At 37.6% G+C, this 11,958-nt stretch overlaps 2 protein-coding genes across 3 annotated transcripts in view; one reads left to right on the top strand and one right to left on the bottom strand.

Moving 5' to 3' along the window:
• zrsr2 (zinc finger (CCCH type), RNA-binding motif and serine/arginine rich 2) overlaps positions 1–7,536 on the top strand; it is an 11,251-nt gene extending 3,715 nt beyond the window's left edge. Inside the window, exons 3-11 of one of the 2 annotated variants that reach the window (XM_082155278.1) lie at positions 1,967–2,039; positions 2,125–2,233; positions 2,382–2,468; positions 2,969–3,007; positions 3,096–3,211; positions 3,305–3,518; positions 6,168–6,223; positions 6,314–6,423; positions 6,518–7,536. In XM_082155278.1, the coding sequence (XP_082011404.1) occupies positions 1,967–2,039; positions 2,125–2,233; positions 2,382–2,468; positions 2,969–3,007; positions 3,096–3,211; positions 3,305–3,518; positions 6,168–6,223; positions 6,314–6,423; positions 6,518–7,386 (1,673 nt within the window). In that variant the 3' untranslated portion in view covers positions 7,387–7,536. Of the gene's footprint in view, positions 1–1,960; positions 2,040–2,124; positions 2,234–2,381; positions 2,469–2,968; positions 3,008–3,095; positions 3,212–3,304; positions 3,519–6,167; positions 6,224–6,313; positions 6,424–6,517 lie in introns of both variants that reach the window. The other variant, XM_082155277.1, reaches the window with a different exon arrangement.
• A 544-nt stretch (positions 7,537–8,080) lies between these two features.
• Positions 8,081–11,594, bottom strand: ap1s2 (adaptor related protein complex 1 subunit sigma 2). The gene is made up of 5 exons (XM_082155279.1): positions 11,440–11,594; positions 10,896–11,074; positions 9,730–9,838; positions 9,072–9,209; positions 8,081–8,970 (listed from the first exon to the last, which is right to left on the bottom strand). Exons 2-5 carry the CDS (start codon positions 11,072–11,074, stop codon positions 8,923–8,925), a joined length of 474 nt encoding a protein of 157 aa, XP_082011405.1. The 5' UTR covers positions 11,440–11,594; the 3' UTR covers positions 8,081–8,922.
• Between the last annotated feature and the right edge of the window lie 364 nt (positions 11,595–11,958).

Raw genomic sequence — 11,958 nt, 5'->3', positions numbered from 1 at the left:
CTATTCCATTATCTCACTTACTGCGCATCTGCGAAAGTGACAAGGCTGTGCCAAAAAACTGACGGAGAAAAAGAAGTGATTGACAGAGTAAAAATGAAGTGAAGCTAGCTTCCCAAGTGGTGCTGAAAAAAGGAGGAAGCGGGAGGAAAGCAAAAAGTCTGTAAAGGTGCGCGGCGCGAACGATAAACAACACGCAGTAACAGGAGGACTGGGAAATACACAAACAGAGCAAGACGAGTCTGAACCATAGACTGTAAAAAAATAGGTCTAAACGCGAAAATGTAAAGTTTCGAAGTTACCCAAGCGGCTCAAATAAAAGAAAAAAAGTGAAAAGACGCTGATAAGTATTTGGGAACTGCCAAAGATGACAAACTTTTTTACGGCTACTGTAAGATACAGATCAAGAACAATAACGTCCAACGCACAGAAAAATCATGAAGCAAAGAGGACACGGAGATCGACAGACAAAACTGAGCATTTTACTTATGAATCATGACATTGAAAAAAATCTCAGCTCTCAGATTCTGTCAATTCTATTACGAAATTCAAACAATAAATAGCCTACCGTTATGCCGTTTTAATGTGACGTGACAGATTCCTATAACGATACAGTAAAGATACAGTATAACTTACCGAAATGTATATTCCTCATTCATAATATCGATCAATAAGTGTTTTTCAACCGCGGAAAGAGGTAAAACAGCTGGAGAACAATCGTCACATAACATTTACCTCAGGAAAGCCATTTAATTGGCAAAAAAAAAGAGAGTATTATATATATATATATATATATATATATATATATATATATATATATATATATATACTATAGAGAGTATTTGGCTAAATATGTGTAGGCTACTATATTACTTATTTTAACCTTAAATTATACCATCTGATAGGGCTTTTTTTTCTTGAGAAAAAGTAACGCATATCTTGTGAAACGTTACCTAATATTTATCCAAATGAGTCAATATTGAATCAAATCACAAGAATTGAATCGAAATGGTGAAATTTGTCAAGCAAAAAAAAAAAAAAAAAAAAAAAAAAAAAAACAGAGCTTACCAGAAATTGTACCATGTAAACATTGTAACATGTTTCTGTTTAGGAGTAAAGAAGTGTAGCTGGGTTTAAAGGGGACGTTTTTTTCTCCTCTCTAACCTTTACTTCCCCGTAGATTAGCTTTACCTGCCTATCCACCATTCAGTCGGTAGGCCTACATCTTTTTTTCGTTCTCTTTTAAAGATTGGATGGGGAGGGGCCCATAGCCTACCTTCGCCTTGGGCCCCCGATTTGCTAAATCCGCCACTGCAAACGCTCCAATCATGTGCCGATCACGCACTGGAAAAGCAAAGTCCGCTCAAATAACGTGAAATTTCTCAGTAGTAGACTTCTGTTTGCAATAGCCCTACTGAGCTGGTATAGTCATGCTAGGCAACAATGGTAAAATGACCTGCTCTGATCACATGCTCTGGTAATAATAGCTTTGTAGGACTATATTTTATTTAGATAATTATAAAAATTAAATAAAAAAAAATCTGTTAAATTGATTGTTGATTGATTATTGAAAAAGAATAATATATTGATATATTGATGTTTAATATTATTTTAATATAGGACTATTTTCTGTTCCTTTTTTTTTTTTTTTTCTGTGTTGTTTAATTTAATTAGGTGATTCTAAGTTTAAATATTGATGATTACAAGCTTGGGGGAAATGCAATTAATTGCAATTAATTACAGCAAATTGTGCAATTAATTAGTTAAAAAAAAATTTATCGATTCCCAGCCCATATATATATATATATATATATATATATATAGCAGCACGTAATTTATTCCTTTCTCACACTTCTAAAGTTAACCTTAGTTTTAGGTAACACCTGTCTATGCAAACATAAGCCTGATTTACTCCTTAGTAGCATTTGTTGTCAGCTGTCAGTAACAAACGCATCTTTTTCAGCTGTAGGTCATTCACAAAATAAAGAGAACCAAGAGTACAAGTCTGAAGATGAGGAAGAACAGAAGGCTGATGAGGAGAGGTTTGTCATCTTAAGTTCAGTATGATAAGCTAATATTAATCGGACAAAAAAATACAAAATATGTCACACTGTTTTACAATACCAGTGAGCGATTACACCAGGTTTGGATGGAGAGAGAAAAGATTGCACAAGAAGAATTTAGGCTGAAGAGGGAGAAAGAAGAGGCAGCGCAAAAAAGAAAGGAGGAAGAAGAGGTGAGCATTTTCTTGACCACATCTATATATATAACTGCAAGAAAAGTCCAATTGCTGACATTAAATCCTTGACATTCTGCAATGGCCTGGACAAATCTCAATTAAAATACATATAATGCTCCAATATCTTGTTTTTCTGTAACCAAAGCGGAAAATAAGAGAAGAATGGGAGGAGCAGCAAAACAAAGAGAAAGAGGAGCAGGAGAAGAAGGAACAGGAGAAGAAACAGAGAGAGGTGATCCCTGCACTGGGAGGATAAAGAGGCTGATGTCTACATATATCCTCTATCAGATATCAAAACATTTCATGCTACCTGCAACAAATCAGCCTTTAAAATTTCAAGCTGTTTGCCAATCATAGTTTTACATACACACCACATTCCAGAAGTCTCTGTTTCATGTGTACATTTTGTGATTTTGTTTGTTTAGCAAAATATTGTCTTCATTTCCTTAACTAAGATACACAAAATCGATTTAAAATGCAGCAAGTGTCCACTTCCAATGAAGAACATGTATCTTTTCGTGTCAGCTGGGTGTATAGTGATAATGTTGCTTACTTATGCCACAATAAAGAACATATGCTGTGAACAGTCAGATTTGAATTACAAAATACTGATAATATCAGTCCATAATGTACAAATTATCTGCCAGATTGTCTTAACCAATTCTAACAGACATGTGCTTGCACACCACACAATTTCACCCGCCATACTGTGTATGTTTGCACCATTTATAGGAAGCGGTACAGAAAATGCTGGATGAAGCAGAGAGTCAGGTAAACATCTTGCTTTCCATGTCAAATGCATGTTGGAAAATTCAGTTCTGTTTGCAATAATCATGTTTCATTATTTTGTTGCATTTAGCTGGAAAATGGTGTTCCTTGGAAAAACCCTGATGCCCCAAAGGATTATGGGACTGAAAAGGACAGGGCAAACTGCCCCTTCTTCCTCAAAACGGGAGCTTGTAGGTTTGGAGACCGGTAAGTGTTTGCAAGGTTTTGACTGACAGTCAAAGTGCAATTTCTGATCAGGTTCTAGATGATGATTGTTTTGTTTTACTGTGCGTAATGAAGGTGCTCCCGAAAACACGAACACCCAACATCCAGCACCACTCTGATGGTGAGGGCGATGTTTGTGACGTTCGGGATGGAGCAGAGCAGACGTGATGACTACGACACTGATGCCAGTCTTGAGTACTGCGAGGAGGAAACGCAACAGCAGTTTCTGGATTTCTTTGAAGACGCTCTGCCAGAGTTCAAGAACGCAGGGAGGGTGGTGCAGTTCAAGGTAACTCAAACAAAAAACAAAAATAATCAACATAAATAAAATAAATTATTCAAATGTATCAGTCTGGTTTGGTGCTTCTGTGTTATGGAGAGCAATTGAGGAATCTATTTTTTTTCTGTATGAACTGATCTGAAGCATCTTGCTTTTTCAGGAGTCGCTGCTTTGGCAGTGTACATCACAATTTGGTCCTATTGCAACTAATTTCCTCTCCACATGGAGGATAATCGAAAGGCGATCGCAACAAGTTATAATCTGGCATGCATGTCTGGCATGCATGTTGCTCCTATAATCAGGAGCAACATTCAACATACATAAACATGCACATACCACACAGAATTTATACTATTAACATAAATAGACATATTGCACACACAAAAACAACACAAATTTACAGTAGATAAATTAGGCATTCTGTGAATTCAACGCTCTTATAGCTGAGATTACAAGACTTTTCCCTAGCAGTGATTTTTTTTATTTTTTTTTATGGGGTAGCTGTCTGTATCTGCGGCGTGAGGGAAGAAGGGTGAAACCATAGACTGTAAAAAATATGGACAAAGCGTCTGTGACGTCACCCATAGACTTTCTGAAGAACGTTTTTGAGGCCGTTTATGGGGGGTATGGGTGGCGCCATCTTGTACGATATTTCAATACAAATGTTTAGAAAGGATACAGAGGTGGTATGATGTGTTGTGTCAGATCATGGCCGAGACGTCAAATTTCAGGAATTCCACTCGGCGCAGCCTATGCTCGTTATCAGCTGTCAATCAAGCTGTCAATCGCCCTTATTTGCCCTTATTTGTCATACATTTTATATCTAAATACGATCGAAACTAATGAGTTAGAAAAAAATTCACCCCCCTCACAGTTGTCAGGCACTCGGAACCTATCGAAAAATACAATAAAAGTCCATGGGACCAACCTGTAAAAACATGAATTTATGCTGTGAAAACATGAATTTATGCTGTGAAAACGGACATTTGCTCCCTTTTGGGACCTGCCCCTAGCGGATTTTGGATGTATTGCAGTTTTTCGCACTTCCGGGTAGGCTTCATTTTTCAGATTAGAATGTTGCCGCTTGGGTGAAACTTGAGTCAAGAGGGTGGCTGGGATTTTGTACAATGGTGTTTGCTCTACGAATGGTAGCTGTGTCAATGAGAGCTGGCAAGTTGGGTGTGGGAAGACCACTTATTTTTGAGGAAGTGTTAGTGATTTTAAGGAGCTTGTTTCTGTTAGTGAGAGAAAGCATAGTGAAATAGCAGGCGGCACAATACAGGAGGATGGGTTTAATGATACTACGGTACAAGAGGAGAAGAAGGTGTGGTTTGACTGAGAAAGCCCTGAGTTTACGTATGACAAATAGTCTCTGTTGGCACTGGCAACGCCTATGAATGTCTGTTATGTGATGGTCAAAACTCAATTTATTGTCCAAAATAATGCCAAGGTACCTGAAAGTGTCAACAATGTCTACTGACTTGCCATTGATGGAGATAGGGCAGTGAGCGGTGGAGAGTTTTTGGCGTGTGTCCAGGATAAGTTCCTTTGTTTTAGTAATGTTAAGGAGGAGATGACTATCTGTACTCCATTGGGTGAAATGGGCAACAGATTGGTGATATGCTGTTACTGATTCCGTGCCGGTGAGGAGGGCGAGTATGGCTGTGTTATCCGAGTATTTGAAGTACTTTGTGATGTCGACATTCTTCAAACCAAACTTGGGTCTTCAGCCGATAGAGTTTAAATCCCGTCTGGCTAGCGCACTTCCCATCATTTTTACGCATTAAGTCAGTAGGCGGAGAGTATGCGGTCATTAATTGCTGTTCAAAAACAAAAGCTATCCGGGCAAATGCGTTTTCGACAACCTCTGGAAGTGGTCGAAGTGGACAAGCTCAAAACGTTTTAGACCCCGTTTACACCTGTATTTAGCATCGTCGACTTGTGATCCGATCAACCAAAATGCATCTTAATTCTAGGTGTAAACAGGGCCTAAGTGTAATCTATGCTCTCAAGGATCTCAGGGCACGTACTTGTGCTTCTTCTGGGAGTGTCCCTGACTCTCACCTCACTCCTATCTGTTAGGCACTGATATATGTTTGACTTCATGTCATTTCTTTTTGAATGATTTTGGGGATCTTACCTTATCCGTTCAACCAAGATGTTTACTGTTAGCTGCTCTCACAGCGGCAAAAAAAAATTATAGTTAAGCACTGAAATCCTCCTCACACAATAGACAGACGAATGTGAACTGTGTCTTTGTTGGACATTGTCAATGGAACTCTCAACCTTTCGTGTACATGGATCCCCACACATTTTTTATCTTTGTTGATCTGTAGTTTTTTTCTAGTTTATTTATTTTGTATCTAGATTCTGTGTTTGTATTCTATTTCTATATTCTTGAAGTCTTTCAGGGGTGGGTTCTAGGTTTGTATAGTTGCTTTTTGCTTTCTATTCTTCTTTTTCTTTGTCTGTAAAAATGGAAACTCAATACAACGCTTGTCTAAAAAAATTAATAAATGAAATTTATTGTTTAAATGCAATTTTATAATTCAATAATAATTGTAAAAAAATTACATTTGAATGTAATTTATATTAAATTAATCAAAAATAATTCCGGTTTTGTCAAATTAACAATATTATTTCCCCATATTTTAATAGGTGAGCTGCAACTTTGAACCTCACTTGAGAGGAAACGTTTACGTTCAGTATGACACGTAAGTCCTGTATTATTAGCCATTGCTGTAGAAGGAGAAGTGTTGTAAATATTATTTTATTTTTGATATCTCTGTTATATATACCTGCAGAGAGGAGCAATGTAAAGAAGCTTTCATGATGTTCAATGGCCGCTGGTATGCTGGAAAACAACTGCAATGTGAATTCTCCCCAGTAACTAGATGGAAAACAGCTATATGTGGTAAGAAAAAGAGAAGTTTCTTCGTAATTACTTTAAGTATTTCTTTAGTTATCATTTAAAATATGCCTATATTCTTTTTCTTATATGTTCTCAGGACTTTTCGACAGACGGAAATGTCCGAAAGGGAAGAACTGCAACTTTCTTCATGTCTTCAGAAATCCAAGCAATGAATTCTGGGAGGCAGACCGTGATCTTCATATGTCCCCTGACCGCAGTGGAGGCTTTTCTAGTCGGCATTCGGGCAGCAGAGATGGAATGTGGTCCCAGCGTGGAAATAGCCCTGAACGATCCCAGCGCAGGTGGACGGATCGAATGAGTCACAGCCGTGAGCGGTACAGTTACAGGGGAAGGCGGAGCCGTAGCAGAGAAAGGCACAGTCGAAACAGGGAAAGGTGGAGTCGTAGCAGAAGCAGAGAGAGAAGGAAGCCAGAGCAATCAATAAGGAGATCTCAGAGAGAGCAATCCAGGAGGAGCAGGAGTCGATCCCACAGCAGAGACCGGTTAAAGCAGAGCGAAGATTCATCAGCAGACTCGAGAAGAAAGAGGTCAAAATCAAACAGTCCGGACCATGTATCCAAAAACGGGTCTGTGAAACGGAGGGGTCACAGGAAGGAAAGCCAAAGCCCAGAAAACTCTGACCGCATGGATACACATCAGCACAAGCACTCTAAAAAGAGCAAGAAGAAGAAAAAGGGTAAAAAGAAACACAAAAGAAAGAAGAGTAAATCACGTAGCTTGAGCTCGTCTGCTGGATCTGGCGAAGATTCCCACAATGAGGAGGGTAGCAAGACGCCGTCTAAATCTGAAGCTCCTGCTGAAGAATGTACAGCTGTGGCATCCAGCGCAGGTTCGCCAGAAGATAAAGTAGAGACCACAACTTCGGGTGTTTGTCATCCTGATGAGGAGATCCAGTGCGCGCTTACAGACTCTACCAAATCCGATAGCATCACACAGTCTCCATAGATTACATAAAAATACATAAACTGTTTCTGTTGTTGTCTTAAAGCAGCTGTTGTTATTTTAGTTTGCATAACAAAATGCCTAGTTTTTACGGTTTTTGCTGATGAATACATTGCCCTGTACATTTGTAATTAAATCTAGCATTTTCTGAAATCTTGTTGAAAGTGTTGGTGGGGGAAAAAAAATTTCATTTTCAATTTTGGTGCTCAGACATTACATGGGTAAACAATTCTTGGGGATTATTATTGCCATTTTATTTAATGTTGCGACGTAACAGAAGTAGCGACAGATCATTTCTTCCATCGGATGTACATCCGAATGAAACGCATTAAGTGTTGGGTGGGAAATTGGTTTTATTCATTGATTGTTGAATGGATAGATACAGATCTGAATGTGAGCTTGAGTTGATTGTAAGAAATAGGGGTTTAAGCAGATGTCGCCATTTTGATTAAAAAGTACGGGCTCAAAAAATATGATCTCAAATAATTATACAAAATGAATTGTATGCAATAATTAATTGTTCTCAATAAGATCAGAGGTTGGTTGGGGTTGGGGTTGGGGTTGGGGTTGGGGGGGGGTCAAGAAGGATGAGACTGCTGATTTAGATGCATTTTGTTGCCAACTACAAGAAAAAATGACTACATATCAAATTATGTTCTTTATTAGTAAGAGATCGTCAAAGATTTGGACAACACGCTGCAATATCTGACTTTATTCATCATTTGTTTTTGTTTTTATGCTTCAAAAGACATTTTTTTCAAGAGTAAGTCTGACAAACAGTCCAATACAATAGCATACAAAGATGATTTTATGGGGGAAAAAAGGCATGAAGATGGTGAAAAAAATTCTTTGGCATTAGAAATTAAACAACTAATGAATGCCTGATATGCCTGAACCAATTAAGTGTTCACAGGAACCAATCATTACAGTGTTTTTGGTCAGGAATTCACTAATACTGGTGTTTACTTGTGCCTTAGCTAATACAATCATTGAATTTATGCCAAAAAATTCTGAATGTCTAGTTTACATTATCTCTGTTCCCCCGTCTGAATAAGAATGTTTGGTCCGTAACACTTCAGCAAGTCTTGGTCTTGAACCCTCTGACTTCTACTGGATCTACTGAGAGTTGCAAAAAATACTAGCAAACTGTGTGTGAGCTGGAAAAGAGTGTTTTAAGGCAGCTGAAGGTAAGAGGTAATGTTTTAATACAGAGAAGACGTCATGGGAAAAGTGGGGATGCTGACACTAATCTTTGCTACACATGTACTGATCCAAACCTGAATTCAAAGTCAAACACTGGGAAATTTGCATAACTGCTAAGATAGTGGCACAGGTGAACTTTTTGATGAGCTCGATTCCCTCAGATGTTTGGCAGTAGAAATGCAGGCATCAATACCTTACCAGGAAGTGCTGATTATTTTAAACACTATTTTGTATGATAACCTAAAATACAGACATTTTATAGAGAGAATGCCCACAGAAAAAAAGAAAAGAATATATACGTGTTAGTGTTTTGGTAGGTTTGTTAGTCCTCAACATTTATGTCAGTCCAATCTCCTCCAGAACGCTACGTGGCGTCTCGGCTTCCTGTTAGAGGTACAAATCAAAGAAAATCCATTTATATACTGAAAAACTGCCAGTATTTTTCCCCAAGCATGTTTAGAATGAGAAGTGTGTGCATTCCTCACCTCCTGCAACATGTCAGCCTGCTCTATGGCCTTCAGAACATTCTTCTTCGATGTCTCCTGGGCTTCACCACCCAGGATAAACTCATCCAGTATGTAATAGGCTTTCTCAAAGTTGAAGATAATGTCCAGTTCACACACCTGGTTTTCAAACACACAGTGAGTTTAACAATGAGTGGTTGCAAGAGTTTTATCCGAAACTGTTAAAATATAGCAACAGATCTGGTCATTGGTTTAAAGGTATAGTTAGAGGAAAATTCTGACATTATTTACTAAAAACCTTTCAAAACCTCTCTTTTCAATACAATGCAAGTTGAATGGTCAAATGTCATTCTTTTCCTCACACAATGCTATCATTAGGCTTCAGAAAATTTGGAATCAAGCTATATGGACTTGTTTATTATGTTTTAATGGGTCATATATCAGACTGAAGAGACATACGTCATGAAGATTTTGATTAAAAGATTTCAAGGGCATATGAATTTGATTAAAATAATGATGTGCATGGATTTATAATTTATAATAAGCACTGCAACATTATGTAAAATAAAAATAAGAATTGCCAATTTTGATGTCATGGTGACTTTAACAAGCCAAAAACAACAAACACTTTTAGCTCCTTGAGGCTGAAAAGCAAAAGCTGACATAAATCTTAACTCACACTGCCAAAATATTTGTCCAGCAGTTCCACGTATCTGTGGATGATCTCCAGGGTTATCAACTCGTTTTCTTGGTCTTCCACAGCACAGCAAAAGTACAGGCTGGCATATCTGAAATGCAAAATAAGCTCAACTCATAAATAGGCTACTAACAGTACAAAGAAAGTGAAACGCTTTTCTCTGTTCCTCTTTCTGTCGGGACACAGTACAAAGTTACACATTGTTACAAAATATCAAAAACAGGATCTTTTTGTTCTAAGCAGTCCTTCTTATTTACCTTGTTGATAATATCACAGATATATGACTTTTACTCTCTTATATACTGTAATTAAAGTAGCACTAGGCAATAAAATACACCGAAAGTTGAGATTTAACTGTAACAAATTTAATTTGCGTTAAATGTAAATATAAAAAATAAACTCAACCACAGGAATTGGCACTTTCCACAAATAAAGAACCAAGTAAGTAATAAGGACAACTGTATGTGCCTGTAAATACAATCATATTATATAATATACAATCATATACTTTCATTCACAATGCTTTATGGGATTGTAGTTTTTTCCCCCTTATTGAAGCTTTTAGGACACAGTCTTATACCTTTTTCTTTTCCCCCAATTTTCTAATATTTTTTTGCTTCGAATCCAAGTTTGTAATGGCATGATTCAACTTGTAGCTGGTTGGTTTGGTTGGCTTAACTCTTTAACGATAAAATATATTAAAAAAATCCCTATGAAATATTAGAGGAAATATTTCCAGAACCAAGGCCACTGAAAAAAGTGGACTCTAATGAAATAAATGTAATACATAAATGCTTCTTTACTACACTGAACTGAACATTCTTGTTGTTGTAATTGCTGAATACAGTTGAGAAGGTCAGGATCTCTAAGATGGGACGGACCATGTTCACCATTTTAAGGGGGATATACAGACATTTGAAGTGTTTAAAACTAGCTACTTTTCTTGCTAGGTTGATTTATGTAAGATAATAGTTTATAAAATATGCCTCACAACACAAAAGACATGGGAGTTGTGCATTTAATATTTATAAAAATTAAATAATAAAAGTCAGGGAACACCCAAGTCTACCATATCATGGAAAGTGCCAGATACAATGGATCTTCAGTTCCGTCTATGCAGTCCTTATCATTCAGTGTCGTTTTCTAACCTTTTATAGACTATTTTCAGATCCCTCCATTCCAGGAAACTGCACATTTTGGGTTTGCGTGCCAGCACCATCTGAATAACCTCCCGGGAGATCTTTTTCTTCTGTACGTCAGACAGCGGCACGTACCATTTCTGAAGACGTAGCTTCCCCTGCCTGCTAAAGAGCAGCATAAACTGCATCTGAAAAGAAAGATAAACAAAAATGAGTCTCAAACCTAGACATCGTGTTTGTGCATCACCATATGTGCCTAGTCAAGCCAAGCCAAAATAGATCCCAGCTCTTCCGCATGGAAACGTTCGTCATGTCGCTTATTTCAAAAGTCAGTAGGCTACATAAAACGACCAAACCGAAGCGTTGTCGTGTTTCGTGAATTACTTCTGTTTGTTGCAACAAAAGAGGAAGGATCGCGTTAGCAAGAAGGCTACGGCCGTGTAAATGATACATTTATAAACTATCCACACCATTCACCCATAAGTATTTGCACCAGCAAGTCCAAATAACCCAATAATGTCCATCAATGCAAGAGATAAAATTGAGCTTTTACCTTAAAGTTTATATTACACTCGTTTCCGCGAGCATGGGCTTTGTGGCTGATGGCAGTAAACGCAGATGTGAGGAGTCCCGTTACATGGACGGACGCATCTCTCTCTCGCTAGATCACTGGAATCGTGTCCTTTCATTGGCTTCGAGACTCACCGATGACACTCTGTATTGGTCCAGACTCGAGCAGGATGGGTGAAGTGAAGCTCTGCCTGAGACGGAGGTTTTTATTATGCAGTGAAATTTATCATGAAAATCGTGACTCTGTCATAAAAAAATTAAAATAAAAAAGATACATTATCCTATCTGAGATTCATCGTGCTGGTGATTTTTATTTTTTTTTACAACAAAGATTAGTTCCCTGTGACTTTTAAAAACACTCTTATAGACTGTTTTTTTTGTGGGCGTCCTGCCAGTAAAAGTGATAATAGGCATATTCATTTTTTTTAATATAATATATTATTTTTATTTTTTTACAAGATATTCTTTTTTGCAGTGTTTCTTCAGTCCGACTAAAAGTATA

Source organism: Leuciscus leuciscus (genome assembly GCF_965113295.1).
Source record: "Leuciscus leuciscus genome assembly, chromosome: 23".
NCBI classification, from domain to species: Eukaryota; Metazoa; Chordata; class Actinopteri; order Cypriniformes; family Leuciscidae; genus Leuciscus; species Leuciscus leuciscus.
Note: the sequence above shows the minus strand (reverse complement) of the source record. Positions and strands in the feature narration are given on the sequence as shown.